At 39.8% G+C, this 20,880-nt stretch overlaps 1 protein-coding gene and 1 long non-coding RNA gene across 5 annotated transcripts in view; both read right to left on the bottom strand.

Moving 5' to 3' along the window:
• dse (dermatan sulfate epimerase) overlaps positions 1 to 20,880 on the bottom strand; it is an 89,195-nt gene that overhangs the window by 67,783 nt on the left and 532 nt on the right. For 2 of the 3 annotated variants that reach the window (XM_032585271.1, XM_032585269.1), the window contains exon 2: positions 16,692 to 17,157. In XM_032585271.1, the coding sequence (XP_032441162.1) occupies positions 16,692 to 17,113 (422 nt within the window). In that variant the 5' untranslated portion in view covers positions 17,114 to 17,157. Of the gene's footprint in view, positions 1 to 16,691; positions 17,158 to 20,880 lie in introns of those variants that run through there. The other variant, XM_032585270.1, reaches the window with a different exon arrangement.
• LOC116734108 (uncharacterized) lies at positions 3,940 to 5,068 on the bottom strand. Of its 2 annotated transcripts, XR_004342170.1 has the most exons (4): positions 4,938 to 5,067; positions 4,583 to 4,685; positions 4,065 to 4,218; positions 3,940 to 3,986 (listed from the first exon to the last, which is right to left on the bottom strand). It is a non-coding gene; the product is annotated as an uncharacterized LOC116734108 (long non-coding RNA). The 2 variants fall into 2 exon arrangements; XR_004342169.1 differs by having other exon boundaries at positions 4,583 to 5,068.

The raw sequence follows: 20,880 nt of genomic DNA, 5'->3' as shown, positions 1-20,880 counted from the left end.
TGCTCTTTTTGGCTTTATTTGACGTTTTCATCCAAAGCACTGATAAACATAGGATTAGTTTGGCGCTTTGAAATGAAGCTTAACAAACATTTCAAAATAAAAGCCTTGAATATTTTTACATCAGCTACTTGTGTTTTGAGCATTATATAACTATTTTAACCCAATGACTGTTACGCATGGGATTAGTTTGGCCCTTTGAAATGAAGTTTAACAAAACTTCCAAAATAAAAGCCTTGACAACATTTTAAATCGTACTGAATGGTGCACGTCCGCCTCGCTTAACGTTCTTGCGGTTCTCCGCGTGCCACTGATTACGTCGCGGCGTTCTTTAGCGTCGACGCCGATTTGTGGCGTGACGACGCCGGGCCCAAGCCCGACGGGCGCGCCTTGGCAGGCCCCGGCTAAATTTCTTCCGAAATTTTCTAGTCTAGTATATATTATTCTTCCGTTCCCGTTAATGCGGCTCGTACCGCTGCGTGCCCACCCACAAAAGTGGTATCAAAACGTGCGGCTTATTCCCGGCATTGGAGCTATTACTTTTATAGGGAATCGGACTTACGATGGTGACGTAAAAAGCGAAAAACGAGCCAAATTTCCAACTGCCGAAACGCAGGGCATAACTGACACCAACTGCCGCTCCTTTAGAGTGAAAAATGAAGAGAATTTTTGACCCCAAAACAATTTTGAAATCGCCGTCACACCCACAGATATCGCCCGATTGGTATCAAACTCGGTCATGACATTGATACGCATGCCTGCTCCGGTAAAATGTTTTCAAAATTTCTCTAGGGCTTACGGTTTTCTGTCAAGGTGCTTCAGAGTGAAATCATGCGCCAGGGTAACTGACAAATCTCCCAGATTCACTTCCATGTATTTCTGCAAAATTAATGAGCTCTGCATACACCATCTTTGTCTCATCACTGCAATTACTGTGAGTGAGCTACAAATATGAATCGCGGTACTATGGGAGACGACAAATAGCCCTCTCATATGCTTCAAACGGTTTTCCAATACGTCTCTCAGTTCCTGAACGGCAAGGAGTTGTTCAGACTGCTTTTTCCATATAAACCAATGGGGTGTCTCACAAAGATAGAATTTTTTCTCCACCTTTCTGTCTCACACACACATGACAGTTAGCAGAGGATTGATAACCACAGCAATGGAACACAGGAGGCGATTGGCTGCTGGTTAGGACTACAAATACGCATCACTGTAGTTCTAATCAACACTCAGTTAAAACAGAGGGCTGAGCTGCCATTTAGAGCTACTGGCTGTTTTGGCCAGTAAATAACGGATTTAACCCAAACACTGTTAGACATTTTAATTAGTGTGATCATTTAATATGAAGCTTATGTTTTTTTTTCAAAATAAAAGCCTCAATATCCCCCTCAGGTTAATGCACCACCATAGGCGGTGCAATAATATTAGCATGCATTATATTTTTCTCTCAGGTTAGGGAACTGCCTTGCACAGCAAGGCAGTTCATTAGCATTAGCCTTTTACCTTAAATAAGCTATTAGCTATTTTCTTACTTATTAGCCATGTTTAATATACTGAGTGGAGTAAGTCAATTACAGACAACATTCTAATGATATCCCACATGCTATTGACAGCATTTAGAGAAAGATATGTTCAGCCTGCTTTGATCAGAAAAACTAACTGCTTCAAACAGTTACAATTCTGTCTCTCCCGCTCTGTCTCACTCACACGACAGCTGAGCTGCTCTTTAGAACTACAATGACTGAAGGTTAGAACTACAACATGGCGGACACTCAGTGCCTACAAAAGAGGTCTGAGCTGAATGTCAGAACTACAAACATGGAGGAACTGTCAGTTACTACAGAGGAGGACTGAGCTGGCCTTTAGAACTACTTGTGTTTTGGGCTTTTTATAACTGATTTTACCCAATCATTGTTACACATGGGATTAGTGTGGCAATTTAAAATTAAGCTTAATGAAAATTTCAAAATAAAAGCCTTGAGAAGTTTTACATCATGTAATTGCGCTTTTTGGCTTTATGTGACTTTTTTTATCCAAAGCACTGTTACACATTGGATTAGTTTGGAACTTTAAAATGAAGCATACTGAAAATTTCAACATAAAAGAATTGAATATTTTTACAACATGTAATTGCTCTTTTGAGCATTATATAACTGATTTTATCCAATCACTGTTATACATGGGATTAGTTTGCACCTTGGAAATGAAGCTCAACAAAAATTTCAAAATAAAAGCCTTGCCAATTTTTACATCATGTAATTGCTCTTTTTGGCTTTATGTGACTGGTTTATCCAAAGCACTGTTACACAATGGAAGAGTCTGGGCATTTAATATGAAGCTTACTTCAAATTTCAAAATAAAAGCCTCAATATGCCCCTCAGGTTAGTGCACCGCCATAGGCGGTGCAATAATATTATTCTGCATTATCTGTTTCTCTCAGGTTAGGGAACTGCCTTGCACAGCAAGGCAGTTCATTAGCATTTTAGCTTTAATAAGCTATTAGCTATTTATTTTACTTTTTAGCCATGTTTAGTATACTGAATGGAGTAAGTCCATTATAGAAAACATCCTAGTGATGTCCCACATGCTACTGACAGCAATCATGCTAACATTAGCATTTTTGCTAATTTCAGCTGATACACTTACTTTATCATACTGAATGGTGCAAATAAAAGCCTCAATATGCCCCTCAGGTTAGTAGATAATGCAGAATAATATTATTCTGCATTATCTGTTTCTCTCAGGTTAGGGAACTGCCTTTCGCAGCAAGGCAGTTCATTAGCATTAGCATTTTAGCTTTAATAAGCTATTTATTTTACTTTTTAGCCATGTTTAGTATACTGAATGGAGTAAGTCCATTATAGAAAACATAGCATTTTTGCTAATTTTAGCTGATACACTTACTTTATCATACTGAATGGTGCAAGTCCATGTTAGTAAACATTCTTGTCAATCTCCACATGCTATTGATTACGTTGCAGCTTTCTTTAGCATTGATGCTAATTTCTAGCATCAGAACGCTGGGTCCAAACCGACGGGCACACTTTGGCAGGCCCCGGTTAAATTTCTTCAGGAATTTTCTAGTTTCTAACTATAACTGTCTTTATCTGACCTGCTCAGCCAATCACCTGATCATGTGTCTCCATCTCAGCCTAATGGCGCCGGGATTATCTCTCTTCATAAAGTCCTGCTCAGGATACCTTTAATCTTATGTTTGTATTATGACATTGTAACCGAACAATATGTTTCTGTATGTGCTTACTTTATTACAAAAAACCCCAACAGTTGATTCTGACTGTTAAAACATAAACAACTTAGCTGTATGTCAGGTTTGTAAAGAAAATTTGTATTGATTCCAGTCATTGTTCAAAAAGTATAGGAAACATTGTATTTACACATATAAAATATTGCAAGTTATTAGCTTTGCTTGCATTTAAAATTTTTAAAACAAGGTTATCCTATTGTTAAACAACGCTGTTACAATATATTTACAACTACTTTATTGATTCTACTCTCTCCAACAAATTACAGCCACAATATAACTTTGTGTGGAAACAACACCATTTCTATGAAAACTAAATAATGTAAATCAACTGAGCTACAACAAAAGGAACATTCAAAAATGTAAATAATATTGAAAGAACACATTATTAAAAAGGATGACTGCACAAGTCAAAAGGCAAATATTCTTTAGCAGAAATGATTTAAAATGGCTTGTAACAAAAAAAACGAACAATGTGTGACAACTGAAATGTGTGAAAGACTGAGGAAAGCAACTAATATTCTCCTTGCATTCAGTATTGACAGTCAGTGCAGTGTCCAGGTCGGCCATTACAGTAGTAACCAGGGTACTCTCCTCGTCTTCCATTGCCGGTGAAGCCCACAGTCTTTATATTACCGGTGGCAGGAAGAACACGTTACAACCGCAAAAGGAATCCGGTTTTCTGCCTTGAATGTTTTTGAAAATTTACCCCAGTTGATCTCACCTGTTAATGAAAAATCGATTTCATGTAATTGAAATCTAATTTCACATGTTTTAGGTGAAAAAAGTCAAAGGTCCTTACCATCCAGCCAAGCAAAGTGAGTCTTCTTCCTAAAAACTGGGTCAGACACAACGGCTTCAAAGCACTTGCAGGTCAATGCCAAGGTGAGGTAAGCTGAGTCTCCCTGTGCTGGTATCACCTCCTGGAAAACAGCTTCAAGAACATTTAAAGGCATCTGAAAAAAACAAAAAACCAAACAAAATAAAAAATCACATTGCACATTATGATCAGTAAAACAGTACTTAATAATTGCCATTTCACCAAATACTTTGTTACTCTTACTAGTGTAGTTTATTGCAGTTACTTACTAAAACTATATTGAAGTAGTGCTACTCGTCATTAGAGTATCACATCTGGGTACTACACCCACCTATAATGGCTGCTGTTAGTTTATAAAATATATTAGACTTTCCAGAAATTTAACATTGGTGTACAAAACATATTTAAAAAGATTAACCTTTAAAAATAAAAGAAAAACACTAGAAAACTGGTAAGTATGTAAAAAATATTTTATATTTTTCAAGTGTAGTTATACATACCGTTATGTTGAACCATAGCAGTTTGTGCTATATGGTTCTGTAGCTTGTATGAGCAAAGGGGACAGCAATATTTATCGTTCATGTTGCAAATAGATACGTGGATCTGTATAATGAAAATAAAAAATAAAGTTTGAGCATAAAATACATTTCTCAATTATACATGTTACCTACTTTTCTATTTTTATCTAATGGTGCCCTGCCGGATAATAATTAGCTATGCTACATGCTAAAACTAGCCTTCCCCTGTATGAATTATGAATTTCACTAGTTTACAGCTGTTAATTGTATTTTCAACCTAATCTAGAAAAGCGTATTGATAAACTATGTAAAAAAAAATTTAAGAAGGTAAAAATACCTTTTGTTGACTTTGTGAGTTTTGCATTGATCCGTGATCGTGCGCCGAACACCAGTGGAAGAACCTCTCAAACTTCTTTCTTTCTTTCTTCTTCCTTTCCTCTTAACTCCGCGTCTTAAGGTATTTATACTAGTGATTATGAAAATAGCGCCCCCTTCATTTCCGGAATGCAATAGTCCCATTTCCAAATAAGGTATGGGACTGACGGAAAGGTCCGACCCCGCCCCATTCTGTTTGCTGCAGCGAGGTGTACTTGGGTCAGCGAGCATCCAACAGAAAAACAGTCCCACCACCAAAACATTCCCCTGGAACACACACCCACTGCATGCAGAGTTCCGTTAACGAGATAAATGCACAGTAACGCACCTAAACTCAGATCGACCTAGCAAGCATGGAAAATAGTGCTGGCATAAGCAGAAACATACAAGTACTACAATATCTTGGAATGTTGGAGAACGTAATATCAGGACGTGTCACCGCTGATACCCAGCGGTGCATGACATTCGTCTCCTTCTCGTTAGCTCCGACAGTTTAGCTCCGAAAGCTTAGCCTCCTCGCGTTGTTTACAGGCAAGAAAACAGTGAAACCAAAGTCTGTTTTCCATCTTTTTACCGTTTCGGTTGTGTGATCGGACATTACATCCAATAACGCAGCAAGTTCGAACCATTGCTAATTATTTTAAGTAACTTAGATTCAAAAATTCTAAATATCTGTGAGACAGTCGTTTTCTCAGTTATGTTTATGGCCATACAAGATGGCGCTTATATCCCTACGCCTAGAGCAGTGACGTCATGTTCCAAAGCTCTATAGAAAGACAGTTTGTTTTAAACGTTGGTTTAGAAATGTTCCTCTACATTCATTTCCTGTGATGAGGCGGCACTCTATTGTCCTCATCTAGCCAGGGAAGACCGGTGTAATTCGTGCACGTGAAATTGCGGGCTAGTAAACTAGATGCGGTGAGTTGAAGAGTTTCAACTTTCACCGCGGTGCTGTGAACTAGATAACCCTCCGCGGAAGAGAGGCTCTGCATTGTCTAATATTAACGCCTTAAAATGTTCAGGTTAATCGCGTGCGCTAACGTTAACGTTGACAGTCATGTGTGCCAGAGAAAATAATAATAAAAAAAAACAGTTGAGGCATCCTACCCTCAAACAACTTCCGCAAAACGACCAGAATATCAGTGTTGTATAGTAACGAAGTAAAAATACTTCACTACTTTACTTAAGTACATTTTGGAGTACTTCATACTTTCCTGGAGTATGAAAATGTTTGATGACTTTCACTTTTACTTCACTATATTTCCGAACTCAATTGCGTACTTTTACTCCGATACATTTTCAATGTGTGGTTTAGTTACTCGTTACAAAAAAGCGAGAGAGAGAAACGAAGTGTTTTGACCCCACCTACTGATTAGCAAGCAGGCTACCGAACAAAGTCGTAGCCTGCTTGCCTGGCTTGTTCATCACCTCCAATAGGATACACCTGTTTCGCTTCTCCCATTGTTGGGGAAATCAGAAATCGGAACACCTTGCATCGTGTGGGAGGGGGGGTCGAACAGAGAAGAGTGCTGCCCGCACTGACGCGGCTCAGGGATTACGTGACACGCAGCGCCGTGCCCTATAATCCACTGTAAGCTATGTAATGTGTTTTGAGGCAATTGACCAAAATCCCGGACAATTTTTAAATTCCCCCCGGACATCTTTTTAGGTCTGAAAAGTAGGACATGTCCGGGAAAAAGAGGACGTCTGGTCACCCTAGTTCAATGGGGGACAGAAGCCATAGCGATAGCAATTTAGACTAAATTTAACGAATATAGGAAAGGCATGCAAGTTCAAAACCACAAACCATTAACATGTGCTACTCTTTAAAACTGGAACAATTTATTAGCAGGTTTCATTTTGCCTGCACTTGGTTGGGTACATTATTTTAAGTTTATTTGACAAGTTTACCAAGATATAAGAAATGTCATTCAAACTTGCCTTGTTTTACTTTTTACTTGTACTTTTCATTACATTACTTGAGTACATCCATTTTTACAGTAATTTCCATACTTAAGTACAAGAAGTTTCAGATACTTTAAGACTTTTACTCAAGTAACATTTCAGTCAGTGACTTCGACTTTTACCAAAGTCGTATTTTGGAGAGGTACTTGTACTTTTACTTGACTCTGAGATTCCAGTACTTTATACAACACTGCAGAATATAGCCATCTGCATATTCTAAGTCAACTGAACTAAAAAGCACTTGTGTTACAAATAATGCTAGCTTAGAAATAACCGAAGATAGCTTTAGCAAACAAGCGAGAGTTGCTCAATATAACCACATAAACTTATAGTTCATATTTTCATACACAAACAAACACAAAACTGCAAAAAAAGTACTTTTCAAAAAGTACTTACCCAGTGAAAGTCATTGTTGGCCCCTCCCACAAAAATATTTTATCTTTTTTTTCCTTGTAGAAATAGAAAAAAAAACTGGGACCTTTCAATAGCAAAATTAATCATATAGTGTTTTTAAAATTGTTTTAGCAGGAAACATGTAATGCTACTCCCAGACCAAAAAGCACACATCCATATTTGCACTGAACACCTCCCTGACATGCATGAAAAGGTTTGTTCCTGCTTAGCACATTTGACAGTGATGGCGTTCAGCAGCAGGCAGTAGAAAACGACTGCTGCTGCCTGTTGGAGGCAAACACTCCATTTAACTAGCATTTAATTAATGAAGGAAATAATTTAACAACATATTCATATATTTAACTTGTACCTGTACCTTTTACAGCACTTACCAACAGATGAGTCAGACAGCAGCAGCTATAGCCCCTATACTAGCATAAACCCCTCTTCCCTGTACCAGTGAAAAAGGTGAGGAACATAGTGTTCAACCTATGTGGATTTTTCCTGTCTCTCTACTCCTTTTACAGTTACACAACAGAAACAATTTATTTATTACTCACAGAAATTGAAACAATCTTTATAAAATCTTCCATTAGCACACTTAGCAGTGACTGAATGATGTTGTCCTCCTGGTTCTGATTGGTTCATTTTGGTCCAAACGTTGCATTTCTTTAGACAGCAGTAGCAGCTCAGGGAGAGGGTGGAGGAGATTGATCTTTTCACTGTTTATCTATTTCATAGCAAGCTGTCACAACATGGTGACAACTTTAACAAATGTGGAAAAACATATGTTTTATTAAAGTTATAGCTTTTATAAAGTTATAGCAGCTTGAACAAAGTGCAACAACATAGCATTTTTTGAGATGTCTGGTTTGCTTCACGTATATTTTGCACGCTGCCTGTGACTGTTGCTGGTGGGGAGAGACATTTCAATGAGCTAAAACTAATAATAAAAAAATTAAGCAACCTATTTGGGCTGCACAGTGGTGCTGTTGGTAGCATTGTTGCCTTGCAGCAATAAGGTCCTGGGGTCCGGAGTGTTTCTGCATGGAGTTTGCATGTTCTCCCTGTGCATGCGTGGGTTCTCTCTGGGTACTCCGGCTTCCTCCCACAGTCCAAAAACATGACTGTTAGGTTAATTGGGTTCTCTAAATTCTCCCTAGGTGTGAGTGTACCGTCTGTCTCTGTGTTGCCCGGCGACAGACTGGCGACGTGTTCAGAGTGTACCCCGCCTCTTGCCCGAAACGTTTGCTGGAGAGAGGCACCAGCACCCCTCCTGACCCCACTAGGGACAAGGGTGTACAGAAAATGGATGGATGGGTGGAAGCAACTTATTTGCATGCAGTATGTGGACTGTTGCATGTAAAATTCACTAACAGTGAATATTGTGCTAGTATCAGTATTGGACCAAAAAAAGCAAGGCAGTTGCAAGCCTTTAAAATTGTGACGCTTTTGATGGATCAGATAGACTCAAGAAATTGTAACAGCAGCTGTGAAGGGGGACCCAATTTAATTTTTTCTCATGGAGCCCAAGATTCCTAGCAGCGCCGCCTGTCCTCAACACATTGCTTAGGATTTGTTGCTGCGGTTTGCGCAGTGTGAAGTAAAGAGGAGATCAGCTGCACATGCAGGCTGCGAAATGAGATGCAGGTGATCGGTTTTGGTGATCGACAACAAGAGACAGTGATCGGCGAACACCGATCATACACTGTTTCACGGAAATCAGCCGATCAATCGGCACACCTCTAATTAAAACCATAATTTACTCAACTACCTGGGTCCATCCTCACTTGTCAATACAACAATTCATGACACTTATCCCACTCCGAGCATTAGAAGGATCAGAATGAGTCACCATCAGTCAAGATTTGGTCCACAAATGGATATTCAGCATGTCAGAAAGAAACACTCAAAAACATATATGTAACTTTTATTGCGTTTATTACAACAGTCAGTAACTTCAAAGTCTTAATAAATCTGTTTTATGTTCAACTTTCTGTAAGTTCCATGACTCTCAACCTTTCTACACAGCCTAGCACTCTGGGAGAGGGAAGATGGAGTTTCAGAAAACTTGAGTGCAGCTCAGATTTATTTTATGTCTCAGTTTGCCCACATGGCAAAGACAAACAGAAAGGATTTGCTGAGTCACTGGCGAACTGTAAATCAAAGTGTGCTAAGGCACACGCCTGCATGTTTGCTTAGACCGATTAAAAAACGAGGAAGAGAAACACAGAGCAATCTGTCCCAGAATTGAGACTCTCCAATAAAACATGCTTCTTGGAGTAGCTGCAGACATAATTGGAGGTCATGAATACCACAGCTGACGGATCTTGGAGCCACTCTAAGAGGTTTAGTGACCGTAATAAAGTGCAGCCAAAGGGAAATTTGCTGTGTGCTCATACATTGTGAAAGCACGTGCTCAGTGGCTTTTCTTTTCTGCTCTGATATTGTGAAAAAATGTCATGGAAATCCAACAATGTGACTCTGTCTGTCTGAACCTCCTGCAAAGCAACAACAACAAAATTTTGAGCTCTTCGGTCCGAAAAGGACCGAAAATCCTTTCGGTCCTTCTCTCTATTGGGGAACAGACATTTAGTTTATTGAGTTAAACCACTCTTACATGTGGATAATCTATGTTCAGAGTTTTAGTAATTTTTGGTTCGGTTTAAACCTGTGTTAGAAAGTCTGGAGCAATAGGCATGTTTCTGTCCTGGCGAGTTCAAGTACAGAGAAAAATACTGTCAACAGCAAAACATTCAGAATGGCAACGAGGCTTGGCCAGACATCAGACCACTTCCCTCTGTTTTTTCTCCAACCATGTAAACTTTTGCAGCATCAACAAGAAACATGTAAATGACTGACCAAATTCAAATGAACCATTAACCACAAACAATCAAGAAATCCAGAAAACATTATTTCTAACAATAATCCTGAATTTTGTTTTGTTATTTCAGCCTTTTTTGTCTAACATTAATAAAGACAGACAAATATTCATCAGCTTAGTCATTTTTAAGTCAGTTAAGCTGACCAATTTTACGTGGATCTCCTCATTCATTGTATTTCATTTTTAAAGGGTGATGTTTGCACAACTCAAACATTTTTTGAGTTTTTCTTTATTCATCATTTCTTCCCTATGGAGATTTTTTTTTCTAGAATTCCCAAAGAAATGCACAGTGATATTGCCTTTGCCATGCTTCATTGTGAGGATGATGTTTTTTGGCTGTGACTGATGGTCAAAACGTTTGGTGTGAACTTTGCACTTAAAGTGTCATTATTTACTGAATGAAACTTAATAACAAAAGTCCTAAGCATTCATGAAGAATCCTTCATGTTTATAACAGGTGTAACATCAGTCTTACGCACACCCCTTCAAATACAGTGCTACCAAAAGTTTTCAGTTTGACTTTTCATAGAGTAAAAGATATCACATTTTTGAGAAATTGTCTATCTTCCTTCTTTTCCTAGTTCTTTTATTAATTTTCTGTTTCTCCGTTTAATTATCTCTGGTGCTCTGCTTCTCCAAATTTTCCAGGTTTGGTACATTGCCACATTCTTTATATTTACAAATTATAATGAAGAGTTATACAATAGGTTATATTGTTCTACATACAGTACAGACGAAATGTTTGGACACACCTTTTAATTCAATTAGTTTCCTTTATTTTCATGACTATTGACATTGTAGATGTGAAGGCATCAAAATTATGAATAACACATGTGGAAATATGCACTAAACAAAAAAGTGTAAAACAACTGAAAATACCCCTTATATTCTAGTTTCTTCAAAGTAGCAACCTTTTGCTGTGATTACTGCTTTGCACACACTCTGCATTTTCTTGATGAGCTTCAAGAGGTAGTCACCTGAAATGGTTTTCACTTCATAGGTGTGCCCTGTCAGGTTAATAAGTGGGATTTCTTGCCTTATAAATAGTCATGAAAATAAAGAAAACCCATTGAATTAGAAAGGTGTGTCCAAACTTTTGGTCTGTACTGTACATATTCCTGTAGTTTATATCCATTAATCATCATTGTCTTTGGATTCACTCAAATGTTGCCGAATAGGCCCAATGACAACATTACTCAGTGTTTCTCAATTATTTTCACTTTTCACCATACTGTGCTAAATTGGGGAATGTAAGGTATTGGTTTAACAAATGAGTAAATACTAAACGTTTGAGCAAATCAGAAGCAAGTTTTCAGCCCCAGGACTTTGAGACGATTGTTTAAGCAACTTTTTATTTAATAGAAAGAACCAGCCTTGCTGAGCGGGTCACATTACATCACTCTATCGAAGCTTTCTAATTTAACGACTTTCTTCTGGCTATATCACGTCTTTATTATGCCAATATTTAAAGTATTCTGCTAATAAGATTTGGTTCTTGTAGTATTATGACTGTATTCTTGTATTTGAAAATAAAAATCTGGTCATGAAACTCCGTCATACTTCATCTCAAACTCCATCTCTCCTTTATGACGGTAGCTATATTTCAAAACATCAGCGCTTGTATCCTTTGCTCCGTTTTTTTTCCTCTGCTCCGTTTACAACAGTGCTGTGTAGCTACTTCTACTGGCTTAAACAGGCAGCCTGTTGATTACTTTGAACACTGCTGCCACCTAGTGGCCGGAAGCTTGTTTATCAGTTAAGCATAAATAAAGACAATTATAAAGTCCTTCTTCCCTTGTCCCCCCTGACAATTCGCCAAGCCCCACTATTTGAGAAGTACTGCTTTAATTCATGCATAGCTATGGTGACACTTTGTCGTCACAGTATGCTGAAAGCTTGGAGCAACTCTAATTGAATTATTTTCTGATTAATTGCTCCAAATACCTATTTGACGAGTTGGGGGCGCTCATACACCACTGTACTTCCCTTTCCCAATGGTTAGTAGATCCTCCAGAATAGAAGGAAAAGACCAAGGCAGTCTACTCGCAGCAAAGTGCTCTACTTCTCCCTAATGGAGTAGAACACAGTGGAATCTCCACCCTTCATTCATAAGCAGTACATCTATCCATTTCTTCCGCTTATCCGGGATTGGGTGGTGGGGGTAGCAGCTTAAGAAGGGACTTCCCTCTCCCCAGCCACTTGTTACAGCTCCTACGGGGGAAACCCAAGGTGTTCCCAGGCCAGCAAGGGGGACATAGTTCCTCCAGCGTGTCCTGGGCCTCCTCCCGGTGGGCTTGCCCGGAGCACCTCACCAGGGAGGTGTCCAGAAGGCATCCTAACCTCCTGGACGTTAGCCACCTCAACTGGCTCCTCTCTCCAAGGACTCCAGGAAGAGTGGGTAATCTGAATTGCTGTTCGGCCCATAAGCACAAACAACAGTCAGAACCCATCCCCCCACCCAAAGGCGGAGGGAGGCTACTCTCTCGTTCACTGGGGTAACTTACAGGCACCAGATGGGGGGCAACAAGTCCCGAGTTGAGGCGACTCGGATTTGTCCGAGTCTCCTGCCCAGTACCTCTCACCATGGGCAACTCCAGAGTGGAGTTGCCCATGGTGAGCTAAGCAAAGTTGCCCTCTCAAGAAGACTGATTCCAGAACCAGAGCGATGCGTTGAGGCGAAATCGACTAATGCTAGCCGGAATCTCTCAAACTCACAATCTAGCTCCGGCTCCTTCCCCATCAGAGAGGTGACATTCTATGCCCCAAGAGCCAGCTTCTGCAACCGAGGGTCGGGCCGCCAGGGCCCCCCTCCCTCTGCCACCACCCATCACACACTGTACCCGACCCCTTGGGCTCCAATGGGCTCACCCACAGGTGGTGAGCCCATTGGAAGAGGGACCCATGTTTCCTCTTCGGGCTGAGCCCGGCTGGGCTCCATGGGTAAAAGCCCGGCAACCAGGCGCTCGCCAACGTGCCCCACCTCCAGGCCTGGCTCCAGAGTAGGGCCCCGGTGACCCACGTCCGGGCGAGGGAACACTAAGTCCATTGTTATAACTCATCATAAGTCATCATAAGCAGCACACATATTCAAAAATTTTGGCAGAACTTGGTGTTCCAAGTCTCGAGTTGACTGGCCTCAACTCGGGACTTGAAATATGTTTCATGTCCTCATGCTTAGACCCATCTAACATGTTTTTGGACATCCAAACAAACACGACGAGATAAAAAGCAATATGACAGCACACATAATGAACCTGTCACCTTTAGGTTTTCTTAGAAAAACAGAACTATTTTCTGTGCAGTGGTTTTCAGGAGGTGTAACTAGAAACTCAACACAAAACTTCCCTGATTTCTGCAGAATTTCTTTATGGAGGTGACGCTAAACAACTAGACTTGAGCTTCTAACAGCACAAATAACAAACCGTGCCCAGACATGTCTGTCAGTCAGTTCTTTCAGTAATACAGCAGTTAAATCACAATTCCTTGAATAAATATTGTTTATATAAACAGTGGGCTCCAAGAAAAACTCTCACATCCAGGCAGATTTTCTTTGCCCCACTCACAGCAAACCCCATTTCTTTCCCAACATAACTGCATTTGCCTCTAGAGTTCAACAAACTTTGAAAACAGAGAACAGCCGAAAATACAGAAATTGTGGAAATATTCTCTACATATTCTAAGATGATCAAGTCTGTGCTTAGTAAAAGGCCCAGTTTTTTGACCTAAGCATTCAAGTTCCAATCATTTTTTAGTGAAGCTGTCATGTAACACTGTTATATCACTGCATGGACTATAAACAGGAATCAGAGCCATGTGAAGTTGTCCTTGAATAGTCTCTTGGAACGTGAGACTCAGTCTTGACTATTCACAGAATTGGGTACATTTACTCAATTACATTTCCTCTACATTTTTTAACCCCTTAACCCTCACCCCTTAAATCACCAAAAACAGTAAAAAGGTATACCCAAATTAAATCAGCTGCTGTTCTTGAACAATTTGGAGTACATGCAAAAGCTTGGTCTCTTTATGAAGATGACAAGCTAAATTTTCTATTTTTGCAGTCAAAAAATACTTTAACTGTAAATAGTTTGCAGCTATTATGTTTGTAACAAATTTAAAATAAACATTTTTTTTGCTCCATCCAGATTTTTCATTTTTATTTCTTGTAAATGCGCATTGAGTGTTGAATATATGGACTGGAAAATACAATAAAAATTTAGAGTAAAGTATTCTGCTCGTGGATTTCAGGACTGAACTTCAAATGACTAACTCCTCAGTGCTTCAACATGCAGTCATCAATGAGGGCTCTAACAAAAGATAATGACCAGACAGAGGAATCCTCTGGTAGACACAACATTACTGATAGTGGAAATTATTTATAATTATATAAGTAACATAGCATACCTAGGGATCGGGGGGGTTAGCGTACAGTCAGACCTCCTCCTCCTTCTTGCAATACGCTGTCCGTCCGTCTCCCCCCAAGCGCTCAACGGTACGCTAGCACTCCCCTCCTACTCCCACCATCTCTCCTTCTTATTCGAAACTCCCCCGCCCCGTTCCTCCCACGCCAACATTCCCTCGGCCCCCCATTCTTGCTCTTCAGTACGCTCTTCCCACCTCGCTCTGACTGTAACAATGGACGACTAAAGGTTTCCAGTATTCTCTCAGATCCAAAACTTGTCAGCTCTTACGGCCATAATCATCCACTCCCGTGAGTTGTGAAGTTCTGCTGAAGAAATAGATCTAGTTTTGACACGTTCTGACAAAGTGTCTCTCCGTGGCTCCATCTTTTTCCTCCCCGTTGGTGAGGAAAAAGTCCTGTAAACACCGTTACGCATGAGGGCGCACAGAACCTGACTTTGACTCAGCACAGGCGCACACATTACGCATGGTTACACATGCATCTGGTGGATTCATGTCAAAACAAACCCCCAAATATCTTATATCCTCATGACAGGATGCGTGTTGGCTACACATCGGTGGCTTTAGATTTAGTTTCCGAGTTGACCAGTCAGAAATATTCCAGAAAGAATAGAGGCATGTCAAAACGAGCTCTCTGGATATTATTGGCTCGGAAAAAGCCATTTCATAACATTATTGGTCGAATGCGGTGTCAATCAAAAGAGTGTGTGTGTGGGGGTGGGGGGAGGCTCTAAGCTCCCCAATAAAAGCGTCCTAATGGACACTGACAGAGTTTAAACCCTTAAATCTTACCGCTGGAAAATAAAATGGAAAAACAGCACGAGGGCATTCCGGTGCGGGTTAAGGGATTTAAATAACTTTTATTAGTATTATTATTACGCTGTACTTTTTGCTTTACTTGAGTAATTGTATTATTAAGTATTGCTATTCTTACTTGAGTAAACTTTCTGGATTCTCCACTGAATGAATAACAAACATGTTTTAACCAAAAATTCACCAGGCAAAGACACACACCTGCAGTTTTTGTCAAAGTTTCATAAGTTTTATATTGAAAGAAACTGATTTGGGAAAAAAAATATTTTGCCTGATTCTGTCATTTTTTGCCACTTATGTGAATTATTGTACTTTTGGTCCTTAAATAACAAAATTTCCACTTAGCTTTATAATTTGATACATCTGATTATGTAATTTTAAAATATTACATAATTGATAATTTCATCAGTTACTCATACATGAGTACTTGACTTTTTATCAAATGCTTTTTTACTCTTACTTGAGTAATTTCTTGAATGGTTACTTTTTACTTTTACTTCATCAAAAGTATGTTGAAGTAGTGCTATTCTAATTTGAGTAAAAATATTTTGTATTCTACCCAAAAATGAATTTACCATTTACTCTACCCACCTCTGACTATTCAGCTCACATCTGAACATTTCATTTCCTCTCCCTGGAGGAGTGGGGGAGGGGAAGTGCAGCAAACAGCTGCTCAGCATATTTCCTGAACTACAGCTTTATCTGCCCCAAAAGAAGCTTTACTAGAGTTCTACCCACAGAAGCACATGAGAACACCCAGGAGACTATGACAGGAGACTATGGAGAAGACATCTTCATCAGCTCCACCACCTCCAATCCTTTTCTGAACGAGACATTCTTTACTCTAATGCTCTAACACCAAAACTTAACCTTATCCCATAATCCTTAGCCTTTACATCCAACCATATCCCATACCCTGTGACCTTTCCCCTAACCAATGCTAAACCCAAACTACAGTGATAAGTGGTTAGTTGTATATCAATAGCAGACGGCCAGTCATGAACCAGAAAAGGAGTGGGACAAGTTTACTGTTGCATATGTGCCAGCTGGAAAGAATGTCTTGAAGAATTAGAAGGTGTTTCAGCCTATGGTGCTGAAAGACTACAACTGCTTATTATTGAATTACTGGATGAAAGGAAGGAAGGTGAATACCATTTAACATTCACTTTCAGAGTGACCATACCTTTATACATCAGTTCACATCTCATTGTTGCGAGTTAATTAAAACAGAAAATCTACCAACTAGGCTGAGCCGCCATCCTCTCCATGTAGTCCTTGGCCAGGTCGAGGGCCCCTGCCCTGTGCGGGTATAGCAGGCAGAACATGGACAGCACACCCAAATTGTTTCCATAGACCTCATTCCAGCGGGCGGTGAACTCTGTGGGGCTCCAAGGGGGTAGGTACTCCTCTGGGTGCTCCAGCATGGTCTCCCCAGCCTCCCGGATCCTCCTGGCCATCTGCCGATGAGTTCCTGCTGCTGCGTACTGTAGCTCCTCCACATCCCCACGGCTGAAGTACAACATGGGATGACTGTCATAGTTGCCTCCCATGAAGGAAATTCCCCCGGCAGGGTCCACTTCAGCTGCGGGAACTGGAGCAAGCAGGGGCCACAGCAGACTTATGAAGAAGACTGTGGGGGCCCCACGGGTGTGGGTTCTCATCGTCTCATCAGAGAGGGGACTGCTGCATTGCCGAAGGAGTTCAGCTGAGAGGGAGAAAAGAGGATTAGGGAAGGCCAGCCAGAGTTTTCGTACCAGAGCCCTGCATTCCTTGAATAATGAGTTCCAGCTGTAGGCCTGATGATGCAGGCTTTCCATACTCATATCTGCCATTACTGAGCTGCGTCATAAATGCCTGCAGATACAATATTCTGGTTAAGACAAGCAAACCTTAAATCAAACCCTACTGCTTCACAATGACCCAATAGTTCTGCTCGGAACTGGCCAGGAAATTCCATGACTTATTTCAAGTTTTGGCTCAGTGAAAAAGTTCAGATGGGATCCAAATGATTTTAAGACAGGAGTCAGGAATCCCAGTACACATCAAATTTTAACACAGGATGACATGTAAAGCTGGTATTCCTCCTCAAGCTAATTTGACATTTGACCCCTGAAGAGGTTACATTCCTTTGTGGTGAACATGAGACCGAAGAGTGGGGACTAATTTATCATACTGAAGTATCACTGGGAGGCTAATCACCTTGAGTTAAAATGACTGGACAGATCTCAAATTAGGTCACTAAAAACAGCTACATTTATCCTTGTAGATGTTGAGAGATTTAGTTATAGGCTTATTAAAAAGGGTCAGTTTTTTTGTCAGTTCTATATCTTTTAAATGGTTCACGATTTGCCCTTAAATCTAACATATTTGTATTCAAAAGATAGTTCACTTGCAGCCCGTATCCGTAAAAGAATAAAAAAGCTTTATTCACATGGCTGTGGACAGAAATCTTTGTAAATTGCTAAAGATTGAGCTAAAAAACAATTAGATTTTACATGTGCTTCAATACTGATAATGCAGTCTCAAATATGTATCTTGAGCTTTGTTACTCTGTTAAAATGAATGTGTAAAGCATATGTTCACATAATTTGTGGGAGGGAATGAAAGACCATAATATTGCAGAAGGTTCCAACTTAATCAATCCCCCATTTTACACCTAAACATTGTCATTTCATTCATTCCTACTTTTATTTCATACCTGTTTCAGATCTATGTACTCAAATCAGAGCCTAGAAGAAGATTTTCCTCTTGTAGACCATGAGTATAACTTTAAAAATTAATAAAAAATTTTTTAGTCAAAGCAGTAATAGAAAGGCATCAACTGATCAATGGCAAAACAACAAAAAGTGTGAGTACAAAAGGTCACAAGAACCTAATGAAACCACACTTAATGTAGAGCTATGACTGTGTTGATTCTGACAGTGAAAAAAGGAGAATAGAAAACTAGCACCGCTTCACCTCATTTAGGTATTAATATTAAAAACAGAACACAAAAAGGTGAAATTCACAGATTTTTCCGCTCAGTACATCGAAATAACCAGAACCACTATCCAAATGCACCACAAGTGTGGAACAAACTTCCAGAAAACTGCAAAACAGCCCAAACACTGAGTTTCTTTAAATCAAGGCTCAAAACATACCTATTTAGATTTGCCTTTGATTAATAGTATGTTGAACAATGATCAACATATTTGATGTGTATTTGCTTGATGACTTTGATGATGGCATTTGACAAAATGTAATACTTATTGCTTGTTTCATAATAAATGACTATATGTTGTTTTTATGATTATCTTTAAAAATGATCTGTTCGTTGAAATAGATAAAAAGGAATTTTTCACTTTGACTATAGCGCATAACCCATATAAGGAGGCTTTAGTCCTTGACGTGGCTGTTGTAGGCTCGACTCCCGGCCTGATGACCTTTGCCGTACATTTTCCCCAATTTTCATTACTCACCTTCCTGTCTAACTACTGTAAAATAAAGGTCATTTGAGCCAAAAAAAACTTTAAAAATATATTTATTTGTTTACTTCTTTATTTCAAATAAACTAAATAATTTGAGTAAGACTGACTTAAAGTTGTCAAGTTAAACCAACTTAATAAATTAAGTTGGATGAACTAATCTGAATTACTTGTTACCAATTCAAGAAATTCAATTAAGTTGGTTCAACTATTTTTTTTTGTCAGTGTAGAACATCCAATTACCGATTTTCCGCACTACAGGGCGCACCTAAAAACCTTCAATTTTCTCAAAAGCCGACAGTGCGCCTTCTAATCCGGTGCGCCTTATATATGGACCAATATTGAGCCACAACAGGTCTCGCAACTACGGTAAGCAGCCGCCGACTTCATTTTTCCCCGTAGAAGAAGCGCGCGAAGCATGCCATTTCATTTCCATTTGTGTGTTTGTGTAAAGATCCCAAAATGGCTCCTATTAAGAGACACGCTTACGACGCAGAGTGAACGGAATCACTTTAATTAATTTCAGAGAGCTGGGTTGATTAGTTTGTCTGGTGAGCTCAATTAAAGGAAATCTACTTAAGAAGGATGTTCCACATTATTAAGCAGGCCACAGGTTTCAAGCAATATTGGAAAGAGAAAGGATCTCTCTGCTAACAAAAATCATCAGATAGTGTCGTGCCATATGACAAGGTATGAAAACATTAGACATTACTGCTGGTGTCTCTGGAACCTCAAGGTGGAGAGGCTTGCGGTGCATGAACCTACTATTCTGCCTCCCCTAACCAGTGCTCACAAGCAGAAACGGTTCATGTAATTTCAAACATGAAGATTAATTTTCAAACAGACTTGTTCACTGATGACTGCTGTGCAACCCTGGATGGTCCAGATGGATGCAGTAGTGGATTGGTGGTGGATGGCCACCACATCCCAACACGGGATGTTGGGATGTGGTGGGATGTCCACCACCTCCTTGCTGTGACGTCAGCAAGGAGGTGGTGGAGTCATTTTTTGGGCCGAAACCATGGGGAGAGAGCTGGTCGGCCCCTACAGAGTCCCCGAAGGTGTGAAAATGACCTCAGCAAAGTATATGGACTTTCTGACTGATCACTTTCTTTCATGATTCAAAAAGAAGAGCCGTACCTTCTGTAGCAAAATCATCTTCATGCATGCCAATGCACCATCTCATGCTGCAAGGAATACCACTGTGTCATTGGCTGCTATGGGCCTAAAAGGGGAGAAACTCATGGTGTGGTCACCATCCTCCTCTGACCTCAACCCTATTGAGAACCTTTGGAATATCGTCAAGCAGGAGATCTGAGGGTGGAATGCAGTTCATATCAAAACAGCAGCTCTGGGAAGGTATTCTGACATCCTGCAAAGGAATTCAAGCAGAAACTATCCACAAACTCACAAGTTCAATGGATGCAAGAATTTTGCTGTGATATCAAAGAAGGGGTCCTATGTAACATGTAACTCGGTCTGTTAAGATGTTTTTGATTGAAATAGCTTTTGATTTTAGTACATGTGACCACTTAATGCTGCACAATGACCGTTTGCAGTTCTTTATAATCCATAAAATGTTTAGAAAATCTGCTGTGCATAATAATTTGGAACAGTGCATTTTGAGTTTTTATTTCTTTAAAAAAAATACTGTGCTCATGGGGAGCTTTGTTCAGTAAAATTTGATTTATACTGTAATAGTTCATGACGTGAAAATTATACTGACCAACATTTGCATTGACCATTTAAGAAAATCTGAGAAAATATCACTTGCATGATCATTTGGAACACGGTAAAGTTGAGTGTGTAATAATGAAACTAGAGTTAATCGGGTTTCCGCGTTGCCCACTAAGAGGGATTCCTGTGAGCTTTTGTCACAATGAAGGGCAGATCTGTTTATTAACTAAATCACTAAAATCACGATGAATACCCGACTGTCCATCATCGGTCCTCCGGTTCCACCG

The sequence above is a fragment of the Xiphophorus hellerii genome, chromosome 15 (genome assembly GCF_003331165.1).
Source record: "Xiphophorus hellerii strain 12219 chromosome 15, Xiphophorus_hellerii-4.1, whole genome shotgun sequence".
Classification (NCBI taxonomy): domain Eukaryota; kingdom Metazoa; phylum Chordata; class Actinopteri; order Cyprinodontiformes; family Poeciliidae; genus Xiphophorus; species Xiphophorus hellerii.
Note: the sequence above shows the minus strand (reverse complement) of the source record. Positions and strands in the feature narration are given on the sequence as shown.